Genomic DNA, 22500 nt, shown 5'->3' with positions numbered 1-22500 from the left:
GTATCTTGGAACCGGCTGAGACTTTTGGACTGAAATTTTGCATTAATAATGAGAATAAGAGGTATGTGTGGTTGACTTAATTTTTTTGACTTGATCTAACTTTAAGATCATGACCCAATTTTAGACATTATAACATTTTTCATCACAACTCGACTCAGGTTTGTCTCATCGGAACAAAATTGCCCTCTCCAGATAGGCTAGAGCAACTGGCATTTATGCTTAATTTATATCGTTCCCCTCCGAGTTAAAGGTCAAGGACAAATGTCAGTCTGAATTAAAAATGCGATCAAAGGAAAAATGGCGTTTTTAAAATAAAAAAAATCTTTTTTGTCATCACTCAATTTTGCCAACGCAAAATTTCAAAGATCGTTTGGCCTTCAAAGAAGGTCTTGTATCATAATAGTGTAACTGAACTGAAGTTATGCACCTCATATTTGATTTGTATTCTTGACCTGCTTTTTTCAGATTGTGACCCAATGAACAAAGAACTCCTTTTTTTTCATCATAACTTGAATAATTTTTCTATGATTTTAATGATGTTGAGTTTTGTGGAAAGATTGTAGAAGGGAACACATTTTCTTAATTTATACTCCATCCCTAAATGTTGATGGTGAAGGTCATCATTGGAGCATAGACCAAGGGTAAGTCGTGGGTGATTGTTCAGGGAAAGTCGGGGGAGGCTTATCCTTAGCAATAGCTTTATGATCGCAGATATCTCGTTTTCTGTTCCACTCTTTTTTTATTTTTTTGTTATTTTTATTTAAATCTCACTTGCCTCCATCTTGATTTACAGCACTGCATTAAAGCAGGAAACATGGGTATTGGTAAACCTGTTTGTGAATGCACCATTTTATCTTTGATCTCAGAAAAATATGAAGATATTTTTGGGTTGCAATAAATCGACAACGATTTTTTTTATCCCCCGCCACGTGGTGGAAGAGGGATATTGTTGTCACCTGGGTCGTCCGGCTGTCCGTTCGGCTGTCCATCCGTCCGTCCGTCCGGGCGTCAACATTTACAGCTGTGAGTGCGATAACTCATAAACTGTTTGCCATATCCATTTGAAATTTGAGTCACACATGTACCACCTGAAAAGGAAGAACCCTATTGATTTTGGGCGTGGCCGGATCCAAGATGGCCGACTGGGGCGGCCATCTTGAAAAAAAATGTTTTATGTAATAAATGGAAAACCACTTATCTGATTTCAATTATTTTTGGTTATATTACTACGTTCCTCACCCCTGGGGAACCTTTTGAAGATGATGACCAAATGGTTTCTTGTTTCCAATTCACTTCCCTCATTATCTGGAATATGTATGACCTTTTTCATTCAATGGTGGGGGATTCCCCATCTCTGATGGTATATTTTTACATTTTGTATCATTAGACCAGAGATGGGAATGTTTTCTATCCTCAAGTGCTGGAATAAAAACAGTGAAGCCTCTTACATTATCTGCTGAGGAGCGGGGCGATGTCTCACAACATGTAGCATCACGTTTTGTTGGGTCATTGTTCTCTGGGTGTTGGAGATTTCCTTCTCCAGCTTTCATTCGAGCAAAATCACCAACGGTCTTCAGTCAACAAAGCCTTAGTGGTGTCTTTTTCTTTCAAGTACATTTTGTTCATCGTAAGTTAAAAATGCTGCAACCATGAAGCGTAATGTGTTTGGAAGCATACCTCAATCGCCTGTTGATTCCATCCACCTGTCTGCTGACACCAGGTTTCACCAACAATATTAGTTATTGGTTCACGGGTCAGTAAGTGACCACTATATTCGTTATGGGTGTGTGTCTGTCTGCCTGTCTGTCCTGAGCATAGCTCCGTGGGTTTTGATCCGATCTTGATAAAATTAGGGTGCGAGGTTTGTATCATGATCTAGTTGTGTTTTCCGGAGAATGGGTGTTCTGCGCCCATTATGGGTGGAGCCACGCCCAAAAAACGTGTTTTTAGGGGTAGCCGGTTTCAAGTTACATCTTCTCTGAGGGGGTTTGTCGAATCTGGCAGGGGTTTCAGTATTTGGTTAGCCCAATGGCACCTGCATAGCCCCACGGAGCTCGATTTTTCATTTTCGTCCCAAGGTCAAGGTCACAAGGTCACAAACTTAGAAAATGTCAAAAAAAATCAATAACTTGGGCATCGAGCTCCGAGGGTTTTCAACTGTTTCGAATGAAAGTTAGTATGCAAGTAGTGCTCTTCGAGTACTACAACGTTCATCATTTACGTTTTTCCCGATTCCCGCCAGTTTGCCCGTGGCGTCGCCTCGAAAGTCAAAAAATAAAAAAGGCGAACCGTGCACATTGCTCGTGAACCATCGCCGTCTCCAGACTTGTTCATTCTACAATCTGAACAAATAAATTGTTTGGAGGAAACTTGTTCTTCTCCTGCCTGTACTGGTCCTCCACTACATGCACAGTATTATGAAAGCTTTATTGCAAGCTTATTGAAAATTGCAAAAAACAAAAATTAAATACAGGGTCTACCAAAAAAGTGGAAGGACTTCACATTGTCATATTTTCAAAGGCAATCATATTTTCTGAAAAAAAAAAAAAAAAAATATATATATATATATATATATATATATATATATATATATATATATATATATATATATATATATATATATATATATCGGTTCGCGGGTGCCAGCAGTGACCACTATTTTCGTTGTGTCTATGTATCTGTGTGTCTGTGTGTCTGTCTGTCTGTCTGTTGGGTCACCGAAATCGGTGACCCTTATTGTTAGTAATTCTGTCTGTCTGTTTGTTTGTTTGGATGTTTGTTCGTTTGTCATCAGCATAATTGGTAGTAAACGTGGGCGGATTTTGACCAAACTCGGGTGGTAGGTACATCTTATGACCTTGTGCTTTGGAAATTGTGATGGTTGCTAGGGATGCTTTGGTTCCCTAGCAACAACCGAAAAACCTTCAAAATCGGGACCGTTCACGTGAAATAAATTCCGAAAGCCATTATCCCACGTAGGGTTATGAAATTCGGCACGAATGATCTACAGTTGATGCTCTATCAAATATATTCCGTTTTTTGTGATATATGGAATACTTTACCCGCAGCGCCCCCTACAATTAGGGTATGTGCAAAAATTGGCGAAAATTGAAGGCCCCCTAGCGACCAGGTGAGTGCATCGATACGAATGAAACTTTGCAGGTTCATGGTACTCAATGAGTACTACAACTTTGCCTCAGGACATATTGATCGATTTCGCTTAGGCGAGGGGTCAAAGGTCAATTCGTGCAAAAATCGATAACATGCGAGAGCTGGAGGTGCCTTCGTGCCAAATGCTACTCCTCCTGGGGTTATGGTCGGATGGTCATGAAAATTCACATTAATCGTCTGGAATACATTTTGCACAAATGATCGAGCCTGATTTTCGATTTAGATCTTTGTTCACCCACAGCACCCCCTCAAACTTTGGGGATTTCCGATTTCAAACCGCATTTTCGGTATTTTTCATTCAAATGGATACCGAGTAGTTATTAGTAGATGGAACTTGATGAGATTTGATATGCATAATCTTAAGGTGATTCCCTATCCGCTATATGGCATCCATTTTCCTCTATATCTTATAGTTTCAATGCTCGGTGACCCATCGCCGCCTACCGGCTTGTCTGTCTGTTTGTGACTCTCTCCAGAGCAGTGTTTCTCAACCGGGGTTCCCCGGAACCCTAGGGTTCCGCAAGAGGTCGCTAGGGGTTCCACGAGAAACAGTAATAAATAGGCTAATGTATTTTTGAGTAGTTTTTGTTTGATTTGATATTCATAATTTTACTATACACGTCCGGCACATTGTTGGAAACTCCTTGGTTATTATAATAGAGGCTTCAACCTCTTATATTATTTACAATTATAACAACCAGAGGGAATGTATTTAACGATGTCTATATGGTGCCAGTGTGAAACCGCCCTCACTGGTTAGTGGACGTCCTGTACGCGGCGGATTAGTGTATCATTGAGTGCCTGACTCAAGTATGGGACGCATGCACCATGTCCATCTATCTTCTCTGTGCTTCCTAGCGCGAAGTCTCTCTCTCAAGATTAGTTCTTCTGTTTACCTTTATTGCTTCAGCTTTATTTGTTTAAGTTTTGTTGATCAAGTTACATGAGGTGTGTTTTTAAATGTCAAACACTCGGGGTTGACAAACACTTTCAAAAATGACGTTTTCAAACAACAAAAATTTTTTTTTGTGAATTAAAACCTCGGGTGTGAGGTCTTAAAAACGAGCAGTATGTTTTTTTTTCATTGCCAATAAATTTGACAAAAAGGGGGTCATTTTTTCCTTAAACCAGGTATCCGAAAAAAAAAAAAATTATATTTACCACGTGAGCTACGATAAAAATATAAAAGAGCTAGATATTAATAATGGTATATAAAAATTTTTATGCAGGGGTTTCTTGAGACATGAAAACTATTTCAAGGGTTCCACAAGGGTAAAAAGGTTGATTAAACACTGCTTCAGAGCATAGCTCCGTGACGTTTGATGTGGTCTTGATGAAACTTGGACACAAGCTAGATATTATGGTCGAGTTGTCTTTTTGTATGAGCGGCATCTCACGCCCACTTGAACTTTTTATTTTTTTATATTTTTTTCTCGATTTTTTTTTTCTCACAATTTCATTTCCTAGAAGCTGTGCGTAATGTCTATAAGTACAACATATAAAAAAGTTCGATTTAATTTGGTCAATTTTGACGGAAGAAATAGGTTTTTACGGTAGGGCTTCCTCAAAAGCTTCCACTAACTCAATTGTACCTATCGTGGCATTGTTCAATAATGCCCGCGAACCTTCGTCGCCTCCCGGCTGGTGTATATATTTTTCAGATTCAAGATTCAGGGTTAGAACTTTCATAATGAACAGGTGGACAATCGAACAGCATTCTCTTCTTGTTGAACTTTTCTTCAAGAACAAGTGCTCCAACATTGCAGCTCAAAGAGCATATAGTCAAGAACTTTGTGTTAATGCTGCTCCTTCTGAGCACATCATCTGTAAGTGTGTTTTAAGATTTTGGGAAGATGGAACGGCAACTAATAAATCACAATCAGGTAGATCATGGTCTGGAAGAACACAAGGAAACATTGAGCACGTATGCGATAGTATTTTGAGAAACCTGCAAAAATCGACCAAGAGACGTTTAATGGAACTTAGAATTGCTGAAACCTCTTTAGGACTCATTTTGAGAAAAGATCTGCAGTGCTATCTATAAAGAGGACAGCTTGTGCAAGATATCTTTACAACTGATTTTGAAACTCTCGTGTCGTTTTTGACAAAATTGATGGACCTTGTTACTGAAGATGAAGGTGTAATTTCTCACTTGATAATGAGTGACGAAGCTCATTTTCATTTGAATGGTTTCATTAATAAACACAACTGTTGGGTGTGGGCTTCAGAAAACCCATGGATTGTGCACTAGCATGCACTGCACCCTCAACGTGTTACTCTGTGGTGTGGAATTATGGCAAACAGAAACATTGGTCCATACCTTTTTATTGAGGATGATGAAGGTGAATCTCTGACAGTGAATGGCGAAAGATGCCGTGACATGATCCAAAACTTCCTCAGATTATCATTGCGGACATGAATCGATGGGAATTGTTACAGCAAGAGCAGCAGCGACAATGTTGTGTGACGTGTTCCCAAACAGGGTGTTTCCAAATTACCCTTTAGGGTAATTTCTCATCATGGAGACATAAACTTGCCTCTGTGATCCCCAGATTTGTCAGTAGCAGACTTCTTTTTGTGGGGTTATTTAAAGGAGAGAGTGTACATCAACAAACCAAGGGCATTAGAGGATTTGAAAGATAACACAAGGACAGAAATTAATGCCACAACGCATGAAGCTTTGACCTCTGTCATGGAAAGTGTTATTATTAGAGCGTGGCAGTGTGTGACAGCTCATTGTGGACACCTTCCAGACATTTGTTTCCATACTTGATGGTTTCAATAAATTTTGTTTTTGATGGATGTTTTCGCAGTTAAATAAGTTGTTTGTTGTGAATAATTTCGGTAATAAAACAATATGAAACCCCTTCACTTATTTTGGTGTACCCTGCAAACCAGAAAAGTGATTTAAAAAATTCGATTTGTTTATTATGCACCGTACTTAGTCCACAGTTTGATTTGTTTTGATTTTGCACAATATGTACCAGGCAAAGCGAGGTTTTGTGGGGTTTTAGCTTCCCTAACCCTCTCCCCTCACTCCTCCTCCCCCCAAGATTAGCACATGAACTTGTTGCTAAACTTCAATTAGCACCCCCCCCCCCCATCTCTGGCAGAGGGAAGGGGGTATTTTGAAGGTAGGGACCAGACAATAGACATGACATATTGCAAGTAATTCATGACACCATATTTCATGCCCAGAGGGAGCGGGTATTACTAGTTCTCAAGAAAAGTCAAGAAAGAATCCATGCAGCCAATCCATGGTATTCCATTTACTTCCATTGCCCACAGCCAAACTTGCTTGAAAAAATAAAAAAAGTCCTACAGAAAATACAAACAAACATTTCCTGTAACAAAACAAACAAGTGAGAACACTTTTCAACGACACCTTTATTTCCGAAATTTACAACTTTTTTTTTGAATTGCAATTTAAGATTCCAAATCTAGATGATTTTTTTTTAAAGAGCAGGTTTTGGGTCGCTGATTACTTTGCGTGATTCAAAGGTTGTAATCGCATTAATAATCGTTGGGCAATTATTTTCTTACATTTGAAACTCAAAATATGCTAGAATTAATTTTTAGGTCAAAACTTTTGTCAGTGATCGAAAGACAGACCGGAATTTATTGAAGATGCTATAACGTCACATTCTCTGAAAACTTCGTGACCATTTGGAAATGGCGTGTGAACAATGGCGAGATGCGAATCTGAGAGTGATTTCAGTGGCGACGAAATTGAGTGTTTTCGTTCCGATATTGCCGAGGACGAGTCGGAGGATGATGGGAATTTATACTTTGGAGTTTCTGGCCCTGAGCCATATAAATTTGAGCCACTTGCAAGTGCCAGAAAACTGCCTATTTCATGTACAAGTGGCAGGACTGACTGCCCGGCAGTTCACACTGACAGACTCCATCAGACAGATTGGTTTGTAGATTTTCATTTTCTTGTCCGATGCATAAAATAATGTAAAGTTTGATTTGTCTGTGACTTGATATAATATTTTAACCCTCCAGTCACTCATGAGTCAGAAATAGAATGAATCAATAATGGACCAAAATATATTATACACCGTATCCTTGGCGTTGAAGTCTTTCTGACAGCTGAGCTTGACCCCAGCGAAAGTGAACAGTTGGAACAAACCCCAACTTTCAAGAGACCAAAACATGTTTCGCCTCATTGGGAAATATTTTACCAAATTTAGAAAAAAAAGCAGAAAATTGATCAATTTTGTACAATTGAAATGAAATAGCCCAATTTGCTGATGCTGGTAAAAAAGTAATTTAATCAACAATAAGTTGATTTGTTGAGAATTTTTTTCATGCTTATGTTTTTCAGAAAGTTTATTTATGTGTTTTTCCATGTACTCTTTAAGAATACATTTCAAGGTTTTTCTCACTTAAACTCAACAACTGATTCTGTGACAGAGCAGTATCTGGAGAACTTGTCAACTAACAACTCATATTCACAGAGTGGTGATCGGATGTGTTTCTGCCTTCGTAATCCTCGGCTGTGAAATGGTCACCACGAATGACAAGTCTATCCAAAGGGTCCTCCTTACCCGTTTTCTTTGGGGGAAAATTCGCCTGTTTTGTTTGTACAAATCTTATCCACTGCCGGCGAATGTTTGATTCCTTCGGGAATCGGTGGGAATGATTACCCATTTTCCAGCCATTTTCGCAAAACATGACGACACACGTACGAGGCATGATGTACAAATAGCCAAATAACTTTGTTCTACAACAATTCAAAATAAAAAGGATAATATAGACAGTTGCAAGCTCAAACAAAGCGAAAGAACGGCCCGCTGAACTGGACACTTCTTCAATGAGCGAGTGAGCGTCCGCTTTGTTTTGGAGAACGTGACGTCACCATCCATATATGACACATGGCTGTTTTTTTCAACATTCAACATAACTTCGGAGTTAATTTCATTAATTTTTCCCAATAGGCAACCACAATAGTTTGCGTCGAACTATTTAATGCACATATAATCATACTCATAAATTTTCAGAACATGTTTGGTGACCTGTAACTTGCTCTTTAATGCCAAATATTAGCCAAGTCAGAGCAAAGAGTTAATTTTACCTGTGCCACTGAAGGTGGATGGAGGTTGTTTTCACCCGCATCAGTTTGTCTGTTTGGTTGTGAGCAGGATATCTCAAAAAGTTATCGACTGATTCAGACGAAACTTGGTAACCAGGTTGAGTGTTTGACAAGGACGAATTGATTTGAATTTGGTGAAGATCCGGATCTGGATCCAGATACGAGAAGTTAAAAATTTTTTAAAATGATTTTTCACCATTGAGAGATGGGGCCAACATTATATATATATATATATATATATATATATATATATATATATATATATATATATATATATATATATATATATATATATACATACATACACACAGCCTTTTTACAGCCATTTTTCCCTGCTAAGCAGGGGTTAGCTTTTTGCTGGCTCCATGCAATAATGGTTCCCTTCTTGAGGCAATGGTTTTATGGCCAGATGCCCTTCCTGACGCCAACCCTGGTCACCTCTTACGACACACAGGGATATAGTACACCTATTCTAACCGGGGCATACACCGGGACCAGTACACTGGTACTCATTTTGCCGACCTCGGAAGGATGACAGGCTGGGTCCAACCCCCTGGTGTTAATTCAGTGGTCAATGGGACTCAAACTCGGGACCCTAGGATCCCAAGCCAGCCACCCTAAGGGCCCTGTCACACCTTGACGTTTTAGCCAGCAATGGCAACGTATAAAAATGTATGTAAAACGTTGGCGTACGCTGAAATTTTGATGTTTTTTTTCACGTTTTTGGCGTATTCATAACGTGTTGGTCATTTGCATAACATATTAGTAACGGGCACAGAACGTTTCGTTGTGTTATACATAACATTTATCAACGCATGCTTACCTTGTGGTCAACGTTCAAAACCTATGACAAACGATAGTTTAACTTACCCTTTGCGTGCTATACGTATCGCCGGCGAACTCGTGGCGTAGCCAGTTAAGAAATTGCCGGATGCCGATTGAAATCAAAACTGCCTGAGAATTTGAAGTGTCAACATCGCAGTCACACCTTGACGATTTTGCCAGCGTATGCCATTCTATGAAAAATGTGTTTACAACGCTAGGCACACGTCAGATACGCTATCGTTAAGTTGTGTATACGTTTAGAGTATGCTGGAAATCATTGAAGTACGCTGGCATATTACCTAGTCTGTTTGGTACGTCGTGAAATTTCAAGCATGCTGAAAATTTTAAGACGTACTCGACGTAAGGCTCACACGTTTCGCATGTGTTGGCATCTGTTCCCAGCACGTTCCGCAATCGTTTAAACATGGCGAACACACGTTACTTGTAGGTTACTCATAAGTCGAAGCACGTCAAGGTATTGGCCAACATACTTGAAACCAAATTTCTAAACTATGAGTAACGTGCTTTGAACAAATGAGTAGCGTCAGCTTAGCCGATGTTTAACGTGCTTGGAAACTTTGAGTAACATGCATTGAAACTATGTATGACTGGCGTGCTATGAACGTAAGAGTAACGTGCGTTTAACCTATGAGTAGCATGCTTTGAACCTAAGTAAAACGTGCTTCTAACCTTTGAGTAACATGCTATGAACCTATTTGTAACGTATGTAAAACGCACATTGTCATATGTAGACAAATTAAATTGACGTCTTCCGGACAACCATAGAACTTATTGAAAGTGTTTCTAACTTACATCTACAGTGTACTGGCGTATTGGCAGCGTTTAGGGGAATTGGTATATACAAATGGGCTTCACAATAAAAACCCATCATTGTTCCAGACTCCATGGTGAGTAGATGTGAATGCCGGTAGTATCAATAGTAGCAGTACTATTACTAGTAGTAGTTGTGCGTGACAGTAATAATAGTAGTAGTAGTAGTGGTAGTAGCATTGGTAGTAGCTGTATGTCTATGTCAGTGGTAGTATGTGAGCGTGATGTGGAGGCTGTGGGGGATGATGGATCCTCGTTGCGTCAACGAATAGGAGAATACTTTGCACCATCGTTCGATGTTCTGCAAGGGCTAATTTTTTTTCCCTCATTCCGAAGATGAAATATTTCTTTGTTTTACTCTTGAAATTATTAAAAAAGACTTTGACAAATGCATAATGTACTAGTAATGAACACAGAACGCTTCGATTTACTTATAGATTAGTTATACCAACGATTGCTTATCGTGTTTTAGGCGTCCACAGCCTATGTCCAACGATAGTCTAGCGCATGCATAATGTGGGAGCGCATCGTCGATGATTACGTGACGTTTGCTATCCATCGACTCCCACTAAACTATTTTAATAAACGGCTGTCACTCGGCTATTGTTTTTTGACGCTGGTGCAAGGCAATTCAAATCGTTTACATTGAACGAGTTAACTTGCTGTCACTCGTCTAATGTTTTTGGACGTTGGTGATTGGCAATTGAATTCGTTTTCATTGAACAAGTTAAATCGCTTGCACAGCACTGCAGTCACGGCACCAACAGCAGCAGGCTCAGTGCCAGCCTCATGCCAGGCTCAAGCAGATCCCTGTAGAAGGTGTACTGCTTGGTTATCCTTGGACCTACTCTGGCTAGCAGCTTGTCGAACATCGATGGGGGCATTCGCAGGAAGTTGGTGAAGGATGCTTGGTCCTCGTTACGGAGTTCCTCCATGAGCTGGGCATATATGCCGTAATGGTGTCGCCTCCCGATCCATGGTCTGACCCAGTACCTTCTCCTCCTTTCACGTCTTCTTCTTCCGGCTCTTTTGGCACGCAACTGGTACAGTGTCAACTCGATGAGGTCATGTTGATGTTGGAAGACATGTAGGTATTGTCGTCTCAGCCTTGCCATATCCTCCATCTCTCGGAATGACATCGACATGTACTCACCACGAAGTCTAAAAAAAGACGGGTTCCTCCTGCGAAGCCCCTTTTTATATACCAATTCCCCAAATCGCTGCCAATTCGCCATTATACAGCATCTGTAAGTTAGAAACGCGTTCATTAAGTTCTGTGGTCGTCTTGAAGACGTCAAATACGTCTACATACTTATTTGTTCATAGGACATGCTCTACAACTAATTCCCAAGCACGTTACTCATAGATTATAAATAAGTCACGGGTTCCCTAAACATTACTTTGATGTGTTTTGATGTGAGAAACTTTCTAGTAGCGTGTTGCGAGCTATGAACAACGTTCGTGTAGCGTGCTTATAAAACGTTACCTAAAGTTTATGAATAAGTTTCGGGTACGCAAATGTTACCTCAACGTGTTTCCACATATGAGTAACATATAAATAACGTGTGTCAACGATCGCATAACGTGCCTAAACCTTATGTCCAGCATCGCGGAACGTGTGAGCCAAACGCCGAGTACATTGTAAAATTTTAAGCAAACGAAAATTTGAGAAAAACCACAAAGTACAACTACTTATGGCAGTGTTTTTCAGCGTGCTCTTAACATATTGTTGCAAATTCGCGCCCGCCGGCGTGCGAACGGCCGCGTCACTCGAATCGCGGCACGTCGCCTACCGGACGGACAATTCTGTCATGACCCTCTCGGAACAACGCCGGGAGCTAGTCACGGGTGGGGGTTTAACCCCACCACGACCGTGCCAATTGCCCACCCGCGCAGGATAGGGTCGCTCACCAAATTCGATCTACCTAAGTACCTGCGCGGATGGTCGACCGGGCGATCGTACCACGCCACAGGCCGACTCCGGACACGAACCGCTTAAGCGGTCCGTTCCGTGCTACAGTGATAACCGAGCGGTGTTATCGTTGGCCTTGACGGTTCCGATTAATTACTGGGATGTTGCACCCACTACGAACCCCTTTCCGTGATGCAAGATGGAGGGTCAATAGAGAAAAGACAAAGCGAAACGGGCACAGTTCAACAAGCAAGCATTTTATTCACACGCATACACAGCCAAGCACGTAAGGCACGTATTTACAGCCATACACAATCAAAATGCACATAAAGCAATTAAAACAAAAGAAATGATGCAGAGCTACAACCGAATACGCGTACATATGGCAACACTTAAGCAGTTCTACTTTACGAGACACGGCGCCACAAGATCCATACAAAAAACCCCAAAGAAAAGAAAGAAAGAAATCGCGACTTCCCTTTGGCTGGTGAGTCCCTCTCCCGCGACTGTCAGCGTGGTCGCGCCCGGCCCCGACCTCTCTCGCGGCCGGCGAACCCTCTCCGGCACTCCCCGTTTGGACGCACAGGTCCACCTCGCAACGGGCGCCGCCGCGTCTCCCGTCCGTGCCTTCGTGACAGGGCCGCTCGCCAAGGCGCGGGCACAGGACCTCTTTCTGAAGACCAACTCTCCACAAAAACCAACCGAACCACCAGCCAAGACGAAGAGGAAGAAAAAGTGCTCTTTGCGCCCGCTCGTGTCCGTCTTTTATCACCCGGGGCTCCGCCCTTCGCCCCGCCCCGTTCTCGGCTCCACCTTCCTTCGAGAGGGTTCCCGAAAAGGGCGTTCCCTCACGCTTTCCCTCCACCCCGCTCCGTCTGGGGGCCGAGGGAGTCAGTTTTTGGCTCGAAGCCAGAGAATTATTCCCCCAAAAAGAGGCCCCACCTTTACATGACCTCTGACCTTTGACCTGCATCGCTCTTCCTCCACTCCAAAGCGCGGGGAAGTCAGACGGGAAAAACAGACGGGAAAAGCCCACCGAGCATCCTTGTTGGTTTTTGTTTGTTCCTCCGCGGAGATCGTAACCGCACAGAGCCTGTTGAATGGCGAGTGGCGAAGATGTGGTAGTGTAGATGGTGGAGGTGGCGTGGTTACAGTGTGGTTGGCGCTGTGATGGAGATGGCGTGGTTGTTGAAATGTTGTGTGTTTGAAATAAAAGATAGAAAAAGAAAAACGCCTAACTCAAAGGATCGCAGCCCAAATGGATCACATAAATTCCCTCTATACAATGGGTTTGGGCTAACAACACATGTACTTAGAGATATCTCACCTACAGGCCCTTTATGGTGTAATGCGAATTTCCACAGCCGTAACAATATACAAAACCTACCCATAACGTATTAGATGTGTGCCAGCGTATTAGGCAAATTTTTCATAAATCGGCATAGGTGGGCTAAATCGTCAAGGTGTGACAGCCCCTTAACCACTAAGCCAACACCAGGCTTGGGCCAAACATTATATGTAGCATGATATTTCAAAAGTTATAATAAAATTAGTTGGATGAGTTGGTTCGGTGACAAGAACAAGCTGATTAGATTTTGGTTTAGGGCCGGATCCAGATCTGGCCTGTCAGTGGGATACAAAACGTAAACTGTTTAGCCTGGTGGAGGTATGCGCTCTATTGAGTGCCGTTCTTGTTCCTTCCTTTGTTTGTGATGAGCTTCATATGGCAGATAAAGTGAGTGCATGACAAAATGCATCAAGATACCTGGAGGTGTTTCTTAACTTTGATTTTATGATTATCGACTGGCTACCTGTCTCAAAAGTGGCATTTTGAGACGTCGCTGTTGCATTAGAGGCAGAATGTTTCAACAGTTTTTCAAAACCAACACAGAGTACACAATAATGTATGCATATCTTTCAAACTGTCATCATTCTGACTTTCTTTCCCAATTCTCCTTATTTTTAACCTGCAGTTTTAAAATCTTGAACTTCGGCTTCTTTGATGTAAAATGAACCTCATTCCCAATGAGTACAACACATTTGGTCATTTTGCCAACTTACACAAACACAGAATACTACTTGTGTAAACTTTATTGCATGTTAGCTTCTCATTTGAAGTCTTATAACACTTTATTATTCTTCCAAGTGCTGTGTTGCTTTCCTTCATATTTTTAACCTGGATGCTTTCAAAATAGGCATTCAACAAGTCATTACGCTCAACTGATTCATACACTCATTATTATGGTTCTTTGTATTGGAAGATCATCATGAATGAGTCTTCAGAATACAATAAGACCTGTTTAGTATTATCATCTGGACTTCTGACTCGTGAAGGTAACCCAGGTTCAAATCCTGTGTACCATTTGTTTATTATCCACTAATGTCCTTATAAATCATGTAAAATTACACAGGTGTCACTCATATCTTTGTTTGAATGTGATTTATTTACAAATTCCTACATGAGTTTTGGATAGATTTGGAATTGCTGTGGAATAGATTGGTTATTGAACTTTTAAGCAGTTGAGATGATAACTTCATTGACTTCACTTTGTTAGTATCCTCATTGCAGGTATAAAACATTGTTGTTGCTTTATTTGAAATTACGAGAAACACCCACTCCTTCTGGGACTGGCTTGGGAAGGTGGTGGGGCAATTGCATGTTGTGCCCATGGCTAGCAATACTGCCTCCCTCCGGCAGGGGTCAGTAAAACAATGTGCACTGCACCACATGAACAGGTGAAAATCGCAAGTCATTAACCCAACCTCAAGGGAGGGTGGGGAGATGGGAATTATTTTATACCCATGATCTAACCCTGGGTGGCCCTGAGATGGGTGCAAAATTTGGTGGAGATCAGCCAGCCATTTTTGAGTCTGAAAGAGAATAGATGCTGTATTTTAATATGATACCTTGGTTAATTGTGCTGATATGGAAGGGGAAGGGTGATGTTCAAGTCGCATTTTGTTCAAGGGCATGTTCAAGGGAAGTACAGAGGCATTACACTCCATAGTCATGTCATAAAGGTGCTGGAGAGGATTCTGGATGGGAGGGTAAAGAAGAGTGTGGAGATGGAGATCGGAGAAGAGCATTATGGGTTTAAAAAGGGTAGGGGGATGACGGATGGGATGTTCATGCTGAGACAGCTGGTGGAGAAGAGGTTGGAGGTGCAGGGTGAGATGGCTTTGGGATTTGTGGACTTGGAGAAGACCTACGATACTGTCCCGAGAGAGTTGGTGATGGCGACACTGAAATGGATGGGAGTGCTTGAAGCAGAAGTTCAGTTGGTGGAAGAGATGTACAAGGGAACGAAGGGAAAAGTTTTGGTTGTTCCTGGGATGTCTGAGGGGTTCAGTATGAACATCGGTTTGAGGCTGGGAATTGTTCTCAGCCCCCTTATGTTTATCATGGTGATAGAACTGGTACACAGGAAGGTAAGCATGAGGGGCATTCTGGGGAGGATGTTAATTGTGGATGATCTGGCTGATATGGTGGAGAATCGGCAGGAGATACATGATCATAGCAAAAATGCTGCAGTTAGAACTATAGTATATGAGAGTTGTACTCTCATACACTATCATTGGTAACAGGTCTCACTTCAGAAGTCTGCAGAGAATTACTACAGGAAAGGGACGCAATTTTTGGCTGGGGAAGTACTGGGGGAGTGGAAGGACGCATTTGGGAAGAATGGGCTGAAGATTAGTATGGAGGTGATGTGGGTCGGGCAGCAAAGAAAATAAATGAACAAGTCTGGAGACTGCAATGGCTCACAAGCGGTATTTGATGATGTAGATTGTATCAGAAGTCAAGGATGAGACAATGTGATAATGTTTGACCAAGTTATAAAAATGATCAACATGATGTGGTACGAGTGACAGGTTATTAGCTGCAAAATGTCGAAAACCTGCTTTCCTTCAACAACTTTCAAAATTTGACCTTTGCATAACCTTTAAAGGTAACAAAACAATGTTGTGGACATTAAAATAAGGAAACAGGATACGTGCTATCGCTTATTGGAGTTAGTTCGTCGAAGAAGGTCGAAAACCCGATTCGATTCCCACAACTTTGAAAATTTGACCTTTGTGAACTTTAAAGGTCAAAGGTCAAGGATTATGACCTTTGGTGCAAAACTTCCTCTGGAACATTCCAGGAACAATTTAACGTCATAAAGGCTATATGGCATTTCACACTCCTCGGATTATCCATACTTTGATGAAATCAGCGTAAAAACAAACTTGAAGGGGCGCCACGGGCAAGGTGTTTGAGATAGAGCAAACTTGTTTCAAGACTTTAGATGGGGAATGACCTCAAGATTATGCATAAAAAATATTGTCATCCTAGCTCTCAAAGTTTGGGCGGTCGTATGATTTTTTATGTCAAAATTCGCAATTTTCTAAGTTCGTGACCTTGTGACCTTGACCCTGGGACGAAAATGAAAAATCGAGCTCCGTGGGCTATGCAGGTGCCATTGGGCTAACCAAATACCAAAACCACTGCCAGATTCGACAAACCCCCTCGGAGAAGATGTAACTTGAAACCGGCTACCCCCTAAAAACACGTTTCTTTGGGCGTGGCTCTGCCCATACTTGGCGCAGCACACCCATTCTCAGGAAAACACAACTAGATCATGATATAAACCTCCCACCCAAATTTTATCAGGATCAGATCAAAACCCACGGAGCTATGCTCGGGACAGACAGACAGACAGACAGACACACACCCATACCGAATATAGTGGTCACTTACTGACTCGTGCACCAATAGGTACCTGGAAGTTATGGAGATAGAGAGGTGTAGGGATGTTGGCAAGATTTTTAGGTTGTTTGAACATTGATGGGTGATTGTGTGCATGTGTACAGAGTGCTGTTGGTGGGGATTTCGTCAAGGGGTGTTGTGTGGTTGATGTGTGTGTGTTTTTAACCAAGCACATTCCCCCTCCCCTGAGGAGGAACCCCCCCCCAAAAAAACTACAAAACTACAAAAACTTTTAAAAAAATTAAATAACCCACAAGAACACTATTAAAAAATTTTTTTTTGCATTTTCTTCGTTGGATCTTGTGTTGATAAATTTGTGTGGTGTTGATGTCACGCAGGCATGATGGGCTGAACGGCCTCCACCTTTGTCTGATTTCCTTGTATTTCCTTGTATGGGGGAAGAGAGAATGACAGAGAGCGGAGAGGTTGAGGGAGCAAGGTTGGAGGAAAAGTGGTGGACCGCGGTTGAGATGGGAGGATTGTGTGAGGAGGGATATCCGTAAGGTAGGGGTGGTAGGAGAGTGTAGAGAGTTGACTGAGGACAAGAGGGTGGGGGGGGATGGGTGGAGGAGTATTGTGGTTGAGGCTGGGCAGAAGCTTGGTGCCATTGGACCTCACCCCTTATAAAGCGAAGAGGAGGAGGAGAACAAAAAAGGTGATGTGGAGGAGCATGTTCTCATCTAATAAATAAAATTTGTCATCCGTCTGTCTTTTGGTCTGTGTGTTCGTGTTTTTTGCAAAGAACGCTGGGTCAACAACCACCAAATGTGGCACACAGACCAAGCCCAACCCAGGGATTGTCCTAAGTGTATTTTCATACATTACATCAGTCTTTAAAGACCCTTGAGATCCTGAAGAACCGGAAGACAACAAAAACCTGTAAGATCCATAAGACACTTCACGACCTCGAAGACCCTTTAATACCTCCATTACCCCAACGACCCCAATGACCATTTAAGACCCAAAAGACACCTAACACCCTTGTTGATCCCAAAGACCCTTAAGACCCCGTACACCCTTCAGACAGATTAGATGTCTTGGACCCTTGACCATTTGGAGCTTTCGACCACTTGGGCCTTTTTCGACCCTTTTTACATAATTGATAGGTGTTTTACATAATTTTACATAATTGATGTTTTGACCGGTTCAAAGCGAACTACAATTGGAAGGGAGGGGAAGGGGTTGTGTGAGGGGGTGGGGTGGGAGAAGGCAGGGGAATGGGTGGGGTGGGATTCTGGAGGGGGAGGGATGGTTGGAGGATGAGGGAGGGGAAGGGGTGGGTTAGGAGGGACACGGCGTTGCCCGGAAATGCCGGGTACCTTTGCTAGTTGATGTAAATAATATGAAGTTGTCTGTCGCTTTGTCTGTTGTGTTTGCTATCTCCTCTTGCACTAGTTCTTGCACTAACGGCGTCATCGCAAAACTTTTTAGGCATGATTAACAATGTTTTACAATTATGATTACGTCATCTAAATAAAATTTACTTCCAACTTTTATTCCATTCATCTGAGTCAAAAGTAGACTTTTGTCAAAGTCTTCACGATGTCGGATGATGTCACGGCTTTCCAGTGGGTGCTTTTCAAATAAACTTGGCACAACTATGGCCTTCCATCTGTTGTTACTGTACTCTGGCCATCCCATTCTATAAAATGGGATGCCATCCCATCACCTGTCCTTGATGCTTATATCCACTAATTGTAAACAACTGTGATAGGTGATTTTTGGACATTTGTCTTTCTTTTTATGTACTACTCTTTATTTTTCTACTGCTTGTTTCTCTGGAAGTTGTACACAGAATCTAAGCTAATAGGAGAGAAAGGTGACTGAGGATAGAAGGGTAACATACTGACATGGGCATTGGGGAAAATCATTGCATACCAAATTTATATCAGAAGGACTTAGTCATTTTTAGTAAATTGTTGCGTTATTTGTTTTTGTTTCTTCTTTGGATGCATAACGTTGGAGCAGAGTTAACAACTTTATTTTAGGTACAAGTACTTCACGAGTTTATGAATAGAAACCTCACATATCAATTTGTAACACAGTTTTATTGTGTGCCAACCTTTTAGAAACTCACTATGTATGGGTCGACAATGCACAACACCACTGTTCCAGAGGGACAGCCACTTGAGATTGACAATTCCCCTCAGCCTGGAATTGTCTCCAAGAATGGCCTCTTCTTGTATGGCAACGACAGTAAGGCGGTGAGTTTTATGTATTTATTTATTTATTTATTTATTTAATTATTTTCCACCTTTCTTTTGCTATGCACTCTATGAACCAGAAGATCTCCATCTCCGTAGCTTCTGTGACCAATACTCTTAGGCCCAGTATATCTTTTCCAACTACACCTGCCAAGCCTAATGTTTTCTGGGGCAGGAATCAGGGCCTGAGAAACGACCCATTAATCTGAATGTGGCCTGTTCCAGAGCTGTTGAATTAAATCTTGAAAAGGCAATCAAACGTGATAGGACCACTCAGGATGTGGTATAATACCACTGAGAGTTGTTTTTCTCTCTCGTGTAAGCCTATTATGGCTGATGAACAACCAACAATATTCTGAAATATCCTGATCACTAAACATCACAAGGACTTTCTCTCTGCCCTCCTGTTCTCAGCTTCTGGTGAAAAACCTGCAATTTGAGGATGGAAAGATGATCCCAGCATCAAAATACTTCTCTTCAGCAAAGCAGAGTAAACTGGAGCTTTCTGAAGAGGAAATGGCTTTGGCGGAGGCGATACGGGTGAGTAACAAGAGGCTATGTTAACTATTTGCTTTGGAATGTGATAGCTAAGCATTTTTGCTAAAAAAAAATGATTGGAAATTAAATAAGGGCAAAACATCCACACTAAACTCTCTTTGAGACAAACCGATACATTCCTTGGACCGTTTATCATCAGGAATATTCATCTTAAGCAGAGCTTATTAATAATACTACCAAAGAAACCCTTCCTTAAGAACAAAATAATTCCCCCAGAATTGCTGACAGGAAATTTCTGCCATTTTCGTATCACTTGTAAAAGCAGCTCCATTCAGGAGTGGCAATTTCCCATATATATTTACTTAGAATTGGGTCCTCCTCCCACTCAAACCTCTGGGACTATGAATATTTTTATACCCTAAAACCCTCCCATGCACATCCTGAGTATAACCACCAGTTTTCAACTCATTTCATCAAGCGGTTCAAGAGTGCACGGAAGTCCAGACTGATGAACCTCTGAAAGTTTGGCCATCTCTGAGAAAAATGGCAATACGCATACGCACATGCACGCATACGCACATGCACTCACACACACACATTCAAGGAAATGCCCCCAGTAATAATTGATGCAGAAAAGATAAAACAACTTGCAAAGATGGCAAACTTCAAAAGCCCTGGCCCAGATGGGATCCCATACTTCTGGCTAAAGCAATTTGATGCTTTCCATGTTCACTACGCTCCAGCATTCAATGAACTTGTACAAGTGGATGAGGGAATGGATGAATGGCTCACAGAAGGTAACACCTTCCTTTTCCCAAAATCTGAAGAAACTAAAATACCTCACAAATACCAGCCAATTACCTGCCTACCAACAACATACAAACCTTTAACAGGAATTGTCACAGAAACGATGCACCACCACCGAACACAACAAGGAGGCCGAGAGGCAGAATAGAAGGGATGCAAGCAAGGATGTTACAGAACCAATAGATCACTTCCTTCTAAACAAGGCCACACTCGAAAACTGAAATACAAGAATAACCAAATTGTCTACAGCCTGGATAAACCATAAAGAAAAGATTTTAGTGTCCCACATTCATGGATGATAAAGTGCATGCAAATGTACAAGATAAATCTCCAAATAATCAATCTGATTGAGAAAGCCATGGATCTATGGAACACCACACTAATACTGTAGCACTCAGAAGGAGAGATCAAAATGCCAGGTGTGAAGATCTGAGATGGGATCTTCCAAGGAGACAACCTTTCCACCCCACCCCCTCCTGTTTTGCCTGGCTCTGGATCCACAAAGTAACCTCATTAATGAGCAAGGACATGGATGCACCCTAACATCCAATAAAAGAACACCCAAAGAAACCAGAAAGGTGTCACATCTACTTTACATGAATGATTTAACAATATTTGCACCAAACGACAAAAAATTGACAGAGCAACTGAAATTATACTCTGACAACATCCAAATGGAATTTGGCCGAGATAAGTGTGCCAAGTGCACATTCGTACAAGGTAGACCAACCAAAATGGACAACGTAAAAATCGACCTAGACACAGCAATATAGGAGCAAGACAATGAAGCCTCATACAAATAGCTTGGAGTAGAAGAGGGTCACCAAATTTGTCACATAAATTGGCAAAACAATTACCAAAAAATACTTGCATAGAATGAGGCTGTTCCTGAAAACATACCTCTCCCCAAGGAACAAAATGAAAGCCACAAACCAACAAGCAGTACCAGTGTTCCAATACAGCTGTGGAATAGCAAACTGGCCACAAGTAGAATAAAAAAACACTAGATATCAAAACGAGGAAACTCTTCACTATCCACAAAATTTTCTACAAAAATCAATGTATCCCAATAATGTACCTGCTGAGGAAAGGAGGTGGCAGCCTGATGGAACTCAATCAAATGCACAGAGTGATGACTGAAGGATTAGCAGAGTATGTGAAAAGTTCAACAGACTACCGAATACAATTTGTACACAAGCATGAACACAACAAACCAGAAAAGGTATCTCACTCACTTACAAAAAACTTCCAACAACAGATGCGAATAGAAGATGCCATTCACCAAACCGAAACGGCAACAAATACAGCCCCAATGATTGCAAATAGGACAAAAGAAAAGTACAAGATGAAGTATCAACAGATGCACACTGACAACTGGGAGAAAGACAAAAGAGCAGGGAAATATTTAAGAAGAGTTTGACAGATTGGAGATAGACAAAGAAGGATCATGGGAATGGCTAAGAAGAGGTCAGCTCAACTTGGATGGAGAACAAATCATTATAAATGCTGAAGACCAGAGACACAACACCAACGGCTTTAAAAAGATGGCGGGACTGAGTCAATCGGCCAAATGTATATTCTGCAAGGTAGAAACAGAAAGTACGAGTCACCTTATTGGGATGTAAAAATACTCATGCCAGAACAGCTGTACACACAAAGGCACAACAAGGTATGGAGAGTAATCCACTGGTACGTCTGCAGAAATTTCAATATCCCAGTTCCATAAAACTCATGGAAACACGAACCAAAGGCAATCATTGAAAAGAAGGACATGATGCTTACGTGCGAACTGATGATTATCCCATCCAGCGTGAACTTAGAAAACAAAGCACTGCCACTGGACATAGTACTAAGATCCAAAAAGGAAAAGGAGGCATTTTTAATTGGTTTCAACAACCAGTGAATTTGGTGTAAATAAAGCATAAATCAAGAAAATGACCAAAGATGAAGACCTCAAGAATGAAGTATAAAGGTTCTGGAAGCAGAAGAGCACCAAAATTGTACCAGTGATAATTGGAGCAACTAGAATGATAAAGAACAACCTCACAAAGATCCTACAAACCATCCCTGGGAACATTACCACAAACAAAGTACAGTTGGAGGCTGTCAATGGCTCAAAACTCTGAGAAAAACACAATTTGACAAGTTGAATGATGATCCCTTGTCGAAGGGATCACTCGAAATGAGGTTCGAAGGGATCCCATGAATAATGATCCCTTGTCGAAATGGAAGTGGATACTTTGAGTTTGAGGAGGATTCTGAATGCACACATTCTGAAACCCGAATTATGGAGATCATGATCAACGACGCACACGCACCCACGGCTCTTTTATAGTACTGTGCGTATGTACAGGGTGTTCCAAAAAAGATACAACTTTTCATCTGCAAAGAGGATGGTCATAAC

The 22500-nt window shown here is 41.5% G+C and overlaps 1 protein-coding gene across 1 annotated transcript in view; it reads left to right on the top strand.

Moving 5' to 3' along the window:
• Positions 1-22500, top strand: part of LOC147020217 (mitochondrial 10-formyltetrahydrofolate dehydrogenase-like) — a 271323-nt gene that overhangs the window by 86200 nt on the left and 162623 nt on the right. Inside the window, exons 7-8 of the mRNA XM_085893782.1 lie at positions 18657-18791; positions 19206-19331. Coding sequence (XP_085749908.1) covers positions 18657-18791; positions 19206-19331 — 261 coding nt within the window. The remainder of the gene's footprint in view (positions 1-18656; positions 18792-19205; positions 19332-22500) is intronic.

The sequence above is a fragment of the Eptatretus burgeri genome, chromosome 9 (assembly GCF_056783735.1).
Source record: "Eptatretus burgeri isolate ZD-2024b chromosome 9, Ebu_testis_v1, whole genome shotgun sequence".
NCBI classification, from domain to species: Eukaryota; Metazoa; Chordata; class Myxini; order Myxiniformes; family Myxinidae; genus Eptatretus; species Eptatretus burgeri.
The sequence above is the reverse complement of the archived record's forward strand: the minus strand, read 5'-3'. Positions and strand labels throughout refer to the sequence as shown.